This window comes from Electrona antarctica (assembly GCF_951216825.1).
Source record: "Electrona antarctica genome assembly, chromosome: 19".
Lineage (NCBI taxonomy): Eukaryota > Metazoa > Chordata > Actinopteri > Myctophiformes > Myctophidae > Electrona > Electrona antarctica.
Genome location: NC_136800.1, coordinates 27,950,615 through 27,967,017, shown reverse-complemented (window position 1 = coordinate 27,967,017; position 16,403 = coordinate 27,950,615). Strand labels below are relative to the sequence as shown.

Below are 16,403 nucleotides of genomic sequence, written 5' to 3'. Positions count from 1 at the left end.
CCTTCCTCAGCAGTGTCAGCAAATATTGAATAATTGGCTAAGGAATGCGGCAGAAACATAAAACTATTTGTGTGAAACATACCTTCAAGCCCCATTTACATATGCTCGTACATCAGTGTTGAGCGTTGAAAATCACAGATACACAACGCAGCGCAGAAGTACAGCTTGTATGTGACAGGGACTTGAAAAATTGGGAATTGACATAACGACTGTATTGGGAGAAAAACGGGAGGGGGAAACAGATCTATGAGCGCTTTGTTAGTATGTTCTTTTTGGCAAGCGACACCATCGTACAATGAATTATAAATTCGGCTTTAGTGAGCTGCTCCAAAGCGATAATGTGAAAGGGTCTGCAACACCAGACGTGAGAAAGGACAAACATTTATATTATAAATCTATCTATGTACAATCTATAAACATTCACCTCCATGATTTTACACCACCTAAAGCACACTGGAAATACAGACCTCCTTCCGTGGGTTGTACAAAGACTGTTTCATTATTATGTAGTTATTTTAATTCCAAAATTATAAATACTTTCGTACAGGACCAGCCAGGCTTTGAAATAGATATAAAACTAAAGTTGAGAATTTTGTATTTTGCTCTCAACCGCTTGCATGGGTGACATTGTTTGTTTCAGGCTTGCACGCACGCACGCACGCACGCACGCACGCACGCACGCACGTGCATGTTGAGAGAAAGTGTAGTCTCTGTGTGAATTCAATCACACAAAGTGATTGTGTGTGTGTGTGCACCGTGTGTGCGTGTGTGCGTGCGTGCGTGCGTAAGTAAGTAAATGGGAACGGATGATGGTATTGGCTGTTCTTTGTTTCTGTCAGTATATATCTCTCTCTCTCACACACACACACACACACACACACACACACACACACACACACACACACACACACACACACACACACACACACACACACACACACACACACACACACACACACACACACACACACACACACACACACACACACACACACACACACACACACACACACACACACACACACACACACACAGTCTTCTCCTGATCGGCTGGTGGGTTTGATACCAGTGTATTTTCGTTGGCTGCCTCTTGTCGTTGGCTGCCTCATGCCTTTTGATTGGTCAGCTGTGTTGGAGACAGTGTTTTCATTGGCTGCTTGTCCTCCGTTGTCCCACCCAAAGACCAGGGTCAGCAGAAATTCTACAAAGGATTGAAACAATCAGTTTGATCGTCCAGTGTGTGAGATGGAGACACATGTTATAATGACACTGCATGGGGAAAGAGATGGACGGGACGAGGGGTCATCGCCGTGCTGGCTTGTGGTGGGCATTTTAGTTCAATTTATTTTTTTGCCACAGACTTACAGTAACTCTGAGATATAGGCGCCGGAGGGGAGGGGGGGGGGTATATATTGGGACTATTGGGAGATGACTGATCTATTTTTTTTCCCCCGGCGGTGCTTAACACCGTTCCCATTTTGTTGCACACTCGTCAGGACTGCATGCTTGCCTCTCGCTGCAACAACCATTCTGCAGTTGCTCTCTGAAGGTGTCAGACAAGCTAATTACACAACAATCATCGTTCTTTGAATATATGATGGCTGTAGTAGGTGTGAAAACAGCAGGGGCTCGGAATGATTGCAGCATGTGACCAGGGAATAGATCAGAATACTGCAGCAAAATATATGGGGGAACAAAGTTAGGCTATTTCCCCGTCAGTTAAAGTGAAAGCCGATAGTATGCACGGGTCGCACGCACAAAACACATCAAACCTCCATGGACTCAATGGTGTGTGAGTGATATGGATTACTTTATTCATCAAGGTGAAAACATGCGATGTAATGTCATTGTCATAATGTCATGCAGAGGTCCATTAGGGTTTGGGTCCATCATTTTCTCCAACATATCATTTATTATCTATAATATGTTCAATAATTATTCTGACTATATATAAAGTTCTTAACTTTCCCGAGTATGAGCTTGAATGTCCCTTATTACATAGAAAGTCAGGAAATTACTTTAACATTTACAATCTAGTCTTTAACCAGCTAGTGCTTATAGTTAGTTAGAGGACTCATCCATTGGTCGTTACACTTCGGAGCTACACGAAAACAAACAGCGAACGCTGCAAAAAGATTTTAATAAATTGTCCCCGCACTTTTGAGCGCCTGACGGCGCCACTGCTCTGAGAATGTTTAAATGGAACCAAATGGACCCGTAGAGTCCATTTGGTTCCATTTGTACACTGTCAGAGTTAAAGGGTTCCTTGCAAATAAAACATTTGAGAACCATTAGTACTAGTGGACTAGTGTGCCATAGTACAAAAGTGTCATAAATATTCTGAAGAAAACCTGCCGACTTGACATACAGTAATTGGGTCTTATGATCAAAATAAGAACACTATAATGGCGTGTGAAAAATAAAATCTAAAATTTGCCACGGACAAGACCAAGTCACGTGTACGGACATAATTATAGATGAGACCATGTACACTCACTGATGTGGCTTCATTCTCCTGAGTCAACATGTCAATCCCTGCCAACTGCTCCAGCATCAGGCCGCTGTCGCCCCCCTGTGGACAACACAGCACAATGAATGAATGAATGAACGGATGAACGAATGAATGTTAATATAAACAGTACAGTTAATATAAAACGCTTGCCCATTAGGACCAGTTTACGCAACAGCATCAAACAGCGACGCGCACCTACCGGTATTGTTTTCCCGTGGAGCAAGAGCTTCTAGTTTAAATAATAATAATAATAATAATAATAATAATAATAATAATAATAATAATAATAATAATAATAATAATAATCATAATAATAATAATAATAATAATAATAATAATAATAATAATAATAATAATAATAATAATAATAATAATAATAATAATAATAATAGGTTTGAGAACCACTGAGCTCTCTCACCGGGTCAGAGGTCATGGAAGCCATGGGGTTGATGTGAGCGGACATTTGGTTGATGATGTTGCCGTTGGTTGTCATGGTGACCCCTGCATTTACACTGTTGGCTCCAGTGTACATGGCTGCGTTGGACTGGGAGCTGTATGCAGACTGTTGATGCATGGCTGCGTTGGACTGGGAGCTGTATCCAGGCTGCTGGGACTGCTGATGCTGGGAGTACTGGGACTGCTGCTGGGAGTACACACTGCTGGACACGAATGCACGCACGCAGACAGACAGACAGACAGACAGACAGACAGACAGACAGACAGACAGACAGACAGACAGACAGACAGACAGACAGACAGACAGACAGACAGACAGACAGACAGACAGACAGACAGACAGACAGACAGACAGACATCATGTATCATTTGTATCAGTGAAGTCAACCTTTTGTTTCATTTCAAGAGCCATTTGAACCCAAATATACCTTATATATAATATACCTTTAACCACATGGACTATAGCCTCCCAATTCTGGAGGGAACATTCAGAGAAAATAGCAGATCTATAAGCTCGGTTTTGAGTTTGTCGGTCGGCTATTTTCACTATTTATGGAATTCAATTCATACTGTAACATATTTATATATTAAGTCTGTGTGCGGGGACTCGGGGAGATCACCAAATGTCTCTTTTGAATCTCAAGCTTTGGGAAGCCCTGGTGTGTTTTTGTAAGTATAAAATATGGCATCTGAAGACAACACTTATGCCATGTCCTAGTATGAGCAAATAGGGGAAGGGGATCAACATCACGGGATTCCCGCAAAAACTCGGATGTGTGTCACAAAGAATATGATTGTTGGCACATTTGGCAGAATTGCTCAATATTTTGAATATTTGGCACTACAATACTTCACAAATGTTGACAAATCTTGCGCTATGACACAAAAAAAATAAAAAAAAATAAAAAGAGCAATATTAAAATATTAACCATGTGTTCCCTAATGCAATTAAAATGGTAAGCTTTGTTTCACCCCATGAAGGAATGGCGGATTCGGCCACGCCCCTATATATCTGTATGTGTATCTCAAAGAATAGAGGATTATTAGTCTAGGAAAGATAAGGAAGCCCTTGTTTTTATGTATGTACTGTAGTCTGTAATATGTTACTGTCATGTCACGGTGTGTTGTGTTGTATTATAATGTATTTTAAACGTATTATCTGTTTACTGTGAGAGGACTTCAATGGACTTCAAAGGACTATCTAGAATGATCTTCAAACTGCTGTAACCATGTGGTTTTATTGCTTTTCAAATAAATCAAATCAAAATCAAATATGTTGCTGCAGCCCCATACAGTGAGGTCACACCAACCTGTTCCCACTCTGACTCCATCCATTGAGGTCCGTTCCAGGCTGGTACGCAGGTCCTCCCTGCCCCCCCGCACCCTGAGGCATCATGGGACCTTGTCCCTGGTCCACCCTGGGGGAGAGCATCTGGGTGGTACTACCCCCCCCACCGGGAAACCCTGAGCCTGGGTTCACCTGCTGCTGTTGGTTCATCCCTGATGGGGGGGAGAGAGAGAGAGAGAGAGAGAGAGTGGTCACCTTATGAGGTGACCATCTTTTCGGTGGTCAGCTCATCACCGAAAACTAGAGTATATATAGGCCTTTAAGGCCTATTTATAAGTCTGCAGTTATGTACTGTATATACTATAGCCTACTTAACAGTTGATATCATGAACAAGAGATGATGATACCCACTGACTAGCCTCGGCCCAGCCTTACTCATCTGCAAAGAGAAAAGCCTGGTCACAACCTAAGGAAGAGAGTGCATAGCTGAAAGTGTCGGGCCGCAACATCCGTCAGATGTACAGAATTTCCCCCGGATATGATATTTTTCGACCAATCACAACACTTGTTTCATTCACGGAGAATGTAAACAGATTTATAAAGCGCCAACGTCATTTCCTCCGGTACCTCCGCCAAAATCCTGCTACTTCCGCCAAATTCCAGCACTTCCGTTAATGCACTCTACAGCGTAGGTCTTGCCACTGACTCATATCGCTATGTTTTTCTTTAACCACTTGAACCCTAGCGTCTCTATATTGTTGCCAAACGTTCTACAAGCTCTGTGGCGCATGGTGGTGAAAGTACCGTAGCTGTTGGGTCCTGGGTAGGGGAACTGTTGTGGGTTGGCCTGTGGGATGCGGGGCCCGCTGCCGGCGGCCATGTTGTTGTGCGCGGCTGCGGCGGCACGCATCATCATAGCTCTCTGCTGGTGCACGTGATGCTGCTGCTGCTGCTGGCGCTGCCGCAGGTGATTGGTCAGATATTCCCTCTGATGCTGAGCCACCATCTGGGCGTTGAGGGCTCCCTGCACCACACCATTTACAATGTAGGCCTTTAGCACAGTGGTTCCCAAACCTTTCCATGTCAAGGACCCCCAAAATGACACTCATTAGACTGCAGACCCCCATTTGAAAAGATATGCCAAGGACCCGCATAAGAGAAGACTTTTACGGCTCTAGCAGTGATTTTCAGCCATTTTCAATTCAAGGGCCCCCCCGGTTTGAAGTGAATTAGGCTACGGACCCCCATTTAGTGGCCTTTCTATCTCTGGGACCCCAATTTATATTGTAAAATCACTGTTAATTTAACTCAAAGAAAGTGTACAAAATGGAACCAAACGGACCAGTTAGGGTCTGTTTGGTTCCATTTGTACACTCGCAGAGTTACAGACCCATAAGGGTCCATTTGGTTCTTAATTATCATTTAGCTGGGGACCCCCCTGGTCTATCAAAATGATGTTCATTGAAGCTAGGGCTGTGAATTAGAACTGTGAATTAGGCATAGAACGAATCTACGCCATTGCGCCAAGCAGACACATTTAAACACCTGTGTTGGTCCTCAACATGGCAGGTGTATATGGAAATTGGGATTACATTTTTCATTGTTTATGAAAACAATCGCGATTCGAGTATGAATCTTTTTTTCCCCCACAGCCCTTATTGAAAACAGGTAAACAATGAGTATTACATCTCTATAAATAACCTGCTATCAAAATGTTTACATTGTGGTCAACAAAAACAAACATGAGAACACATACACGCACGCGCCGACGCATGCACGTACACACACACGCGCACACACACACACACACACACACTTCAGTATATACTTCTGTGTTCTGTAGAGAGAGAGAGAGAGAGAGAGAGAGAGAGAGAGAGAGAGAGAGAGAGAGAGAGAGAGAGAGAGAGAGAGAGAGAGAGAGAGAGAGAGAGAGAGAGAGAGAGAGAGAGAGAGAGAGAGAGAGAGAGAGAGAGAGACAGACAGACAGACAGACAGACAGACAGACAGACAGACAGACAGACAGACAGACAGACAGACAGACAGACAGACAGACAGACAGACAGACAGACAGACAGACAGACAGACAGACAGACAGACAGACAGACAGACAGACAGACAGACAGACAGACAGACAGACAGACAGACAGACAGACAGACAGACAGACAGACAGACAGACAGACAGACAGACAGACAGACAGACAGACAGACAGACAGACAGACAGACACTGACCTGGTTAGGTACATTAGACCTGAGAGGTAGATTCATGTTGGAGACTCCACCCATCACCATTGGCTGACGGTTCTGGCAGAGGAACAGCCAATGAAACATTAGACATACTGTAATTTCAAATCAAGAATAACACATGCATTTCCATGCTAACTTGTTTTCTAATTGTCTTAATCAATCAATAATTAATAAAGAAATATAATGTTTGTACTATTATGCATAAAAATAAAAAACTACTCTCCACTAGGTGGCAACAGAGACTATATAGAGAACATCCAATCAATGAAGTCTTAAACCCTAATACTTAATTGACCGGGGTCCCCCAAGGCCAAGGGTATGTACTTGATCCACACTCTTTTGTAAACTTACAAAAGAGAGATTTAATTCCCCTTACATTATTATGTTATTATTATTAGGGATGCCATGTTGAAAGTGGTTAAAAATTGAGGGAACATAGGCTGCATAATTGCCGACATTGTTGACTAAACTGCCCTACAGAGCCAAAGTGCAGTAACTACGGAAAAAAAAGTCCGACATTGGATTTAAAAGTCTTTCAACTGGTCATCCAAATGAGATATAGGCAAATAAGTGATACACAAACCCAAATAATGGCTGATATATCGGCCTGACCAATATATGGGTGTAGCTCTACTAAACACTGTTTCATGTCATTATACCAGCTGGGACTGCAGTCTGTGCTGCAACTGCAGTCGCAGGTTGTTGGGTTGTGACGGAACCCCGGGGGCGTGGCCTGTCGGTCTAATCCCCGCTCTGACTCCTCCTCCTCCGGGCATCCTCAGCATGGCGGTGGGGTAGGGGCCCGCCTGGGGGTTGTGGCTGTGGAGGTGTGGGTGGTGATAGCTGGGGTCTGGGGGGTAGTGCTGGCTGTACATGGGGGGCTTGAGCGGGCCCCCAGAGAACTGATCCTGGTTGGACGCTGGGACCTGGACGAGCACACACACACACACACACACACACACACTCTTTAATTAACCGGCAAAGCCCTATTTTATAGTTCGTACAAGGGTGTCGAGCGGCTAAAATAGCACATCTACAAGCTTCCTGCCTATAATGACTTGCCCAATCCGATCGCGCTCCCCTTGTGCGGCCGCACGGTAAGTTAGGGCCACACCCGGGGCCTGACCGTCGAACTAACCGCTGGTGTTTTGGCTCAGCGCCGACCGCCGCCATTTCGCACTCGCACGACATGCTTTGAAGCATCGTCCCCAGTTGCCAAAACTATGCGTAAACCTAATCCATTCATAACCCTAAACGTAATCTCAGTGAAACTATGCCTGCCCGGGAGCCAATCAGACACATGGTAAGGCGAATCTATCCTATAATGTCGGTGTGATTCATAATCACTCCTCTCTCTCTGTCAGGTCCTTGACGGTGTGTGTGTGTGTGTGTGTGTGTGTGTGTGTGTGTGTGTGTGTGTGTGTGTGTGTGTGTGTGTGTGTGTGTGTGTGTGTGTGTGCATGCATGCGTGCGTGCGTGCGTGCGCGTGTGCGTGCGTGCGTGCGTGCATGCGTGCGTGCATGTGTGTGTTCTCTCCTACCTGTCCAGCCAGTGTAGGTATTCCTAACATCTTGTCGATTTCCTCCAGGCCCTCAAAGTCTTTGAGCACAGAGAACAGCTGGTTCATCAGGGTCCCTTCATCTGGAGGCCCCTCTGAGGGTCCCGAGCCACAGCACACCCCCTCCTCCTGGGGAACGCCATACGGAGACCTGGTGCACACGCACACGCATGCACACACGCACAAATTACTTAACGCCTACTTACTTTTCACCACTGCACATCGTCAACAAAAGTGTGCTTATCTTACATAAATGTTCATGCTCATGTTCAATGCTCTTTACACTAATAGTGTGGTGCTGTACCTGTTTTGGTTTCCATAGTGATCTACGGCCATCATGCGGTCTGGCCATGGGGCCGTCTGATTGGGCGGAGGTTGCTGCTGGGGGTAGGCGGGGTTTCCCATCTCCATCTCTGATGGATGGAATTTCAAGGAAAGAGGGTAACCGTAATGAGTCTACCAGTATATTATGTTCTAAGAGAAGTCTGTCCATCCGTCCGTCCGTCCGTCTGTCTGTACGTCCGTCCCTCCGCAAGCACCAGTAAGTCAGTAACTCACCAGTAGCCATCATGTTCATGTTGACCATGGCTCTGGCTCCTCTCAGAGGCAGACCACCAGGATTGGACCCTTGCATCCTGCCTGCTCCCTGGAGAGCCTGGCCCATCAGGGACCCCTGAGGACCCCAGCCCTGCTGCTGCTGCATGGGTAGCCGCACCGGGCCCCCACTGAGCATGCCTGGAGATGAGGAGAGATGGGGGATCGCTTTTATGTAGAGTAGTATGGTTTAGGTGTGCAACAGCTAATCTAACTATAATGGATTTAGTCTATTACAATACATTTATAAGGCATTATAACAATCATTATGAATGTGTATAATTGTGCATAACTTATAACAAGGTTTTTGAAGTACAGTATATACAGTAAGTGCTGGTCATAATGCATTATACATTCAGCGGAACAGGACATTGTCTGTCCATCCGTCCGTCCAGCCACAACAATATACAGAGACAATTGCCATATTTAGAAATGGTGCTTAAACGTAATTAATCACAGCTAAACTGTGACTAACTGTGATTTAAGCTGATTGTTGATGTAACCTAACTTTAATATTATATTATCTTCATAAAACACACCTCCATTGGCCATGCCTCTGTGGTTTCCCATGGAGCCTTGCTGCTGCAGTATGGGGTAGGGGGTGTGGTTCCTGGGTGGAGCAGGGAAGGCTCTGGGGGTGTTGGGGTTAGGGTGGGGGTCAGGGTGCTGGGGAGCCACACTGACTGGGAGCCCTGCTCCTCCCCGTCCAGCCTGGAGCATTCTGGAGCCATTACAATCTGCTGGGAAGACAGGATTTACATAATCCATGTCAGGATGTTCTGTTTAAATCACATTATAAGTTGCAGGGTTTCTTTTTTATAACAAGAAGCTTTTCATGTTATAAGAACAGTATATATTATCACGTTTTCATAAGACAAAAAAAAGCATCCTGACAGTCAGGAATATAGGCTAATTCCGTACATAATGAAAAGAAAAAGCACGGGGTGCACACGCAGATCCGACACACAAACGATCCGGCATGCGGAAATCACCCGTCACTCCCGAACACGCGTTGCTCCGTGCTTGCGGCAAGGGTTAGGTTAGGGTTTGAGGTAGGTTGTCAGTCTAATGACAGTTGGACCAATAGTAGGCCGGAACTAAAGCCTGTACCCAAAAACACAATATACTGTACAACAACAAAACAACTCCAACGTGAGGCCCTTCGCTCCCTTTATTAACCTTTATATATTTGCCCATATCTGATCTAATGAGCTTAATAGTTTTATTAGTTATTTCCCCTATTTCAATCAACACAGTCAACACCTTGACAATGCGTGAACTTGTAGATCTGCTATTTTCATTATTATATGGAAAAATCTTGGAAGACTATATAATGAAATGACATTAGGAACAAAGCATTATCTTCCTGCATACCAATCTCGGCCGGCTCCTGACACGCTCTCGTGAGATCACCCAAATTATCAAAATCTTCTTCTGTGTATTCCGTCTCAAAAAGATAGGCAACAACAATCCCCTGATCCGAATCACAGTCTGCTTCGTTCTCAGACATTGTCACTGTTATTGTCTTCAGCTATGCAATGACAAGCATCCTCGAGTTCAACATTAAACTGCCCCAGTCTACTTCCTGAATTTGTATAGGAATGCAATAACACATTGTAAAATATTAACATAATTAAATAACTAATCGAAAAATGAAGGTCGATGCATTGGTTAGAAGGATATTATCAGTCCCCGGGGTGTTTGATTAAATGGATATCAAATATCTAAATATTGAACATAATTTCTTTTTTGGGGGGGGCACACAAACACCAGAGTAGTTGTGAAAATTAGGAGAGCAACAGTTAATTAAACTAATGTATTTAATTGATTATAAAAATAAATAAATACAGAAAATAGTCGATCTCACAACCCAACACATTGTCAGTTTGTAGATCTGAGTTAGTGTGCATTGATGTGGTGATATATAAATTGGGCAAAAAACACAATTCTAGATTATTAGATTAATCAAAAAAGTAATGGATATAATAACCGACAAAATGTACTTAAAGATGAGTGCCATGATTTTTTTCCACCCTAAAACATGATCATCAGGTATTATTATAATATAAGGAGGAAGAACTTTTTTCCAAAAAGTGTACAGTATTTGTTAAAATCATGCTTTTATGTGGACACGCCCACCAGTTAATTAAGTATGCCTGGTTTGCCTGGTGGGTGGTGATGGGTGGTGATCCACCTGAACTGAAGCCGCACCCACAGCTGTAGTTGTATGATAAAGGGGGAGGAGTTAGGGAGGGGCTGATAGTGTGATGTCACTATATTACTGTTTATTTCATTGGCCCGTTTGACTGTCAAGGGTTCAGCCTCCAGGAAGAAACCCTAAATAGTACAAAGTACAAAGTACAAGTTAATACACCATTGCCAGTGTTGTTCAAGTTACTTTTAAAAAGTAAAGAGTTATAGTTATAGTTACTTATCTAAAAAAGTAACTAGTTACTTTACTAGTTATTAAATTATGAAAGTAACTATTTTCAAGTTACTTTACTTTAAAAAATAATAATATAAAAAACGATTTAAAAGAAGGTTTTTTATTCTGTCACACAGTAAGAGAAAAGACAACTCCCTCCTAACATTATGAAATGTAGTGGAACAATAAAACATGTTCAGAAATTTTGACAGGCATCTTTATTGTAGCCTCAACTTGCCTTCAAAACAATTTCCATTGCACATAAAAACGACTCCAGGGTGTCTAATGAAGTACTGTCATCTCATAGACACATGAAAAACTGGAAAAATACAAAAATCGTGGCACTCCATCTTTAAAGTATCGAAAGTAGAAAGTACTCAGTGCAGAATGTCCCATTTCAGAAGTTTTCAAAATAGCAGATCTACAAGCTCACAATGGCCGAAATAAAGTGGTTACTGTATATTTTGTAATAATAACATCTACAAACAAAAGTTTTTAAATAATTGTAGTGGAGTAAAAGTAAATATTTGCCTCTGAAATGTAGTGGAGTAGAAGTAAAAGTATTGGAAATTGGAAATACTCAAGTACAAAATAGTACAGAACACAATATTTTGATTTAGCCGTAGTCCTATTTAGTCTTCTGAAAAACCTTAGTCAACTTAGTCTTTAGTCTAATGCCCTAACCACACCAAAAGGTCACCATGCAACTCCTTGGGTCCAAACGGTTGCAAGGAGTTAACGCTAAAACCGCCTTGACCCTTTGGTGAGGTTTGGGCCATTGAATTCCATGCGTTGAATCACTAGGGTCAACGTGGGTCACCAAGACATATCACATCGCAAAACGCACAACGCTAAAACCGTCTTGACGCTTTGGTGTGGTTAGGGCTTTAGTCAACAAAATTAACACTGCTTAAGTACAGTACAGTACAGTACAGTACAGTACAGTACAGTACAGTACAGTACAGTACAGTACAGTACAGTACAGTACAGTACAGTACAGTAGTTTCCACCAGTGCCAATAACATGACTGTAGGTGAAAAGAGGTGAAGTGCTCCTTTAGAGGAGGACTTACGTGCGGGCGGGCCCTTGGCGGTGGGGTAGGCTCTGTGCTGGGGGGGGGGGGGGGGGGGGGGGGTCTATTGGTGACCAGAGGAGGACTTACGTGCGGGTGGGCCCTTGGCGGTGGGGTAGGCTCTGTGCTGGGGGGGTCTATTGGTGACCAGAGGAGGACTTACGTGCGGGCGGGCCCTTGGCGGTGGGGTAGGCTCTGTGCTGGGGGGGGGGGGGGTCTATTGGTGACCAGAGGAGGACTTACGTGCGGGTGGGCCCTTGGCGGTGGGGTAGGCTCTGTGCTGGGGGGGTCTATTGGTGACCAGAGGAGGACTTACGTGCGGGCGGGCCCTTGGCGGTGGGGTAGGCTCTGTGCTGGGGGGGTCTATTGGTGACCAGAGGAGGACTTACGAGCGGGCAGGCCCTTGGCGGTGGGGTAGGCTCTGTGCTGGGGGAGGGGGGTCTAAGACTTACGTGTGGGCGGGCCCTTGGCGGTGGGGTAGGCTCTGTGCTGGGGGAGGGGGGTCTAAGACTTACGTGTGGGCGGGCCCTTGGCGGTGGGGTAGGCTCTGTGCTGGGGGGCGTGGCCGGCGGGCGGGCTCCCACTGCCGTTGGCGCTGTCGGTCATGTGCAGGAAATCCGCCACGGCGACACTGTGCTTGTTGTCGGCGCCGCCGCCGGCCGCCGGGGGAGGGGCGAGTGAGGAAGAGGAGGAGGAGGAGGCGACTCCTCCTCGAGACTGACCTGAGATCAGCTGTCTCTGCTGTAGGTCTGCCAGGAAGTCCTCTAATTCACTGGTCTGGGATCAGTTATACACAGAGAGAGAGAGACAGAGAGAGAGACGGAGAGAGAGACGGAGAGAGAGAGAGAGAGGTTACTTTTTCATTATTTTACAAATAATTTAGTAAAAAATAGCACAATGCAGCATGTCGTGAGCTTGTAGATCTGCTATTTTGCTAGTATTTTAAAAAAATCAATAAAAAGGTTATTATTTGATTACGTCCCAAACACTTTCAACTAGTTTGATTAATAATGTAATTGATAACAACATTGTCTGTCTCCAGATGGGAGGGGCATCCAACAGAGCTCTCTGGTTGGCCGGCTGATGAGTATCCTAAAAATAGCCAGCTGACGCTAATGAGGTCATGTGATGTAAGACACACTCTTCAGCTCTGCATGCTGGTCACATGACATGCGCGCACACACACACACACACACACACACACACACACACACACACACACACACACGTGCCAATGTAGTGGCAGGGTGACCTGCTGTTGGCAAGCTACTGTAATTTTAGTCTCTCTCTGTTTCCTCCTCCTTTTACAAATGTTCTCTGCTCCCCTGGCATCGCTTGCACACACACACACACACACACACACACACACACACACACACACACACACACACACACACACACACACAGTGTACTACACACAGTGTGTGTAGTACAGTGTAGTACAGTGAGAGGTTGTTGTAGAAATGCTTTCTGTGTCACAGTGGGCAGGCCCAAAATATACGCACGCGCTGCATAGCCGGGTCAAATCCCCCCAAAACCACCGAAAAGACAGAAAACTATGCTATCATCATACCAGTTCATATATCTATCCATCTATCTTCTCCTTCTTTGACCAAGTAGACCAGTTGGGTGGGCAGGACTCATGTTTGGGTGGACATCGCCCCCCCCCCATGCATCCATCTATGCATGTATGCAGCCCTGGGCTGCATACATGCACACAGTTGTATCCCAGACAGGTGTAATCTCTCCAGTGTCTATACCTACAGCAGACAGGTGTAATCTCTCCAGTGTCTATACCTCATACAGCAGACAGGTGTAATCTCTCCAGTGTCTATACCACATACAGCAGACAGGTGTAATCTCTCCAGTGTCTATACCTCATACAGCAGACAGGTGTAATCTCTCCAGTGTCTATACCTCATACAGCAGACAGGTGTAATCTCTCCAGTGTCTATACCTCATACAGCAGACAGGTGTAATCTCTCCAGTGTCTATACCTCATACAGCAGACAGGTGTAATCTCTCCAGTGTCTATACCACATACAGCAGACAGGTGTAATCTCTCCAGTGTCTATACCACATACAGCAGACAGGTGTAATCTCTCCAGTGTCTATACCACATACAGCAGACAGGTGTAATCTCTCCAGTGTCTATACCACATACAGCAGACAGGTGTAATCTCTCCAGTGTCTATACCACATACAGCAGACAGGTGTAATCTCTCCAGTGTCTATACCACATACAGCAGACAGGTGTAATCTCTCCAGTGTCTATACCACATACAGCAGACAGGTGTAATCTCTCCAGTGTCTATACCACATACAGCAGACAGGTGTAATCTCTCCAGTGTCTATACCTCATACAGCAGACAGGTGTAATCTCTCCAGTGTCTATACCACAAACAGCAGACAGGTGTAATCTCTCCAGTGTCTATACCACATACAGCAGACAGGTGTAATCTCTCCAGTGTCTATACCACATACAGCAGACAGGTGTAATCTCTCCCAGAGACATGCTGGCCATTGAGAAATTCGGGACAACTCCCGAACGGCCGGTCCAGTCCAGGCCGGTCTGGACTTTTCTTTTTTTTTTATATACATAAAAAAATCATATATTTAATTTCGAAGATACACAATTATCTTTTAACAAGGTAACAGCCTATATAATCATGTTGCTTTGTGACATAATAATGTTGTGCACAGCAGCCGCTCTCAGCCATCCTGTTAGGTCACTGTAGGACCTAAAGTGACCTAAAATGCGCTCGCACGCCCTTGATTCGTCGGTGTTTCGTTTGATTCGTACGGCCGCGCGCCTAGAGGGCCGCGCGCCTAGAGGGCCGCGCGCCTAGAGGGCCTCCGCAACTCCACTTCCAGGGCTGAATTATGGGCCCACCACGTCCCTGATCTCTATACCGCGTACAGCGAACCAGTGTTCTTTACTACTAATATGTCATCCCTCACCTGGTTGGACACGTTGAATCCTGGATCGTCTGTGTTCTCCGTCTTCACGGTGGCCATTTTCAAAGCGGCCTCCATTTTGATGCCTTTCTCCTCGGCCCCGTTGTCGTCCTTGTCCAGGAGGTAGCGCAGCAGCGCGTTGTCCTTCTTCTTGGGGCTCCCGGGGGCCTCCTGCCTGGGGGTCGACTCGCCAGCGGCGGCCATGTTGTTGTTGTCTCCTGGCGCGTCGGGACCGCCGGGGTCCTTTCCCGTTGCCTCCGCCGTCAGCTTGGCGAGCTCCACCGGCGAGCTGCTGTTCTGAAGCAGCCGGTGCAGAATCTTGTGCTTCTCCTTTAAAGAGGGAATTATAAATAGCCGTGAAACTATTAATCAAATTAACCAATTATTAAAAAGAAATAATGTGATGTCAACTGTGCAGTTTGATCCAGTGCATGGATGCACCTTTTCTGAACATTCTGAAGTAATTTCCATATATTTATACCATGCCTGGGTGACTGCAGACGGCAGACTGCTGGGCAAGCGCTGGCGCTTTGGCATGGGGGGTCAGATCAACATATGGAATGAATTCTGTACTGGCCATATATGGAGCCTGTCTTAATTGTACAGGGTTTGATGAGGTCAGATCAACATATGAAATGTCAGAACAGGAAGGACGGTTGGGGAGGGATCAACATATGGAATGTCAGAACATCTAAGGGTTTGAGGTGCTGGCCGGCTCCATATATGCAGATCTGTGACTTCCTGCACGTGAATTTCGTTTGTAAACAAAAGTGACAGCGGATTATTTCTAACCTGTACACAACCTATATACATATTTTAGCGTGATGATTAAGTTTAAAACAAGTAATACACTGTCTGGATGTCATCTTGAATTGGATTAAAAATGGAGTAGTTGTGTAGCTGTGGAGGAGGAATCAGGAAGCATGGGAATTAAACTGGTGAGCTTCATTTTTATTGGCTTTTATCGATTTGTATCTCTACACGTCATCACGCAGCACATTTCCGTTTTCAGGAAGTCATTAAAAATTGACTTTTGATATAAAAACACACCGAAATGCGATTTGTTTTGGCATCCATTGTTAGGTATGCCCATATGATGACCACGGATATGGTCTAAAAGTGTGAAAAACTTATTTTTCATTTCACTACGCCTTTAAGGCCATGGAGAGAGAAATTAAGCAGGGACTACCACTACACATTGTATACAATTGTGTTGCAGATTAAACTATTTCATAGATGGCTTCATAGACTTGTTTGTCAGTGTTGTGTCAATTCATGTTTTAGTTTTTTTATT

General features: G+C 44.9%; 1 protein-coding gene across 1 annotated transcript in view; it reads right to left on the bottom strand.

Moving 5' to 3' along the window:
• Positions 1-1,022: 1,022 nt before the first annotated feature.
• LOC306943085 (nuclear receptor coactivator 2-like) overlaps positions 1,023-16,403 on the bottom strand; it is a gene marked incomplete at its 5' end in the record, with an annotated part of 29,851 nt that continues 14,470 nt past the window's right edge. Inside the window, 13 exons of the mRNA XM_079529288.1 lie at positions 1,023-1,201; positions 2,498-2,572; positions 2,931-3,168; positions 4,279-4,468; positions 5,061-5,280; positions 6,488-6,559; positions 7,162-7,428; positions 8,043-8,211; positions 8,365-8,473; positions 8,619-8,795; positions 9,194-9,391; positions 12,667-12,928; positions 15,113-15,439. Coding sequence (XP_079385414.1) covers positions 1,190-1,201; positions 2,498-2,572; positions 2,931-3,168; positions 4,279-4,468; positions 5,061-5,280; positions 6,488-6,559; positions 7,162-7,428; positions 8,043-8,211; positions 8,365-8,473; positions 8,619-8,795; positions 9,194-9,391; positions 12,667-12,928; positions 15,113-15,439 — 2,316 coding nt within the window. The 3' untranslated portion in view covers positions 1,023-1,189. The remainder of the gene's footprint in view (positions 1,202-2,497; positions 2,573-2,930; positions 3,169-4,278; positions 4,469-5,060; positions 5,281-6,487; positions 6,560-7,161; positions 7,429-8,042; positions 8,212-8,364; positions 8,474-8,618; positions 8,796-9,193; positions 9,392-12,666; positions 12,929-15,112; positions 15,440-16,403) is intronic.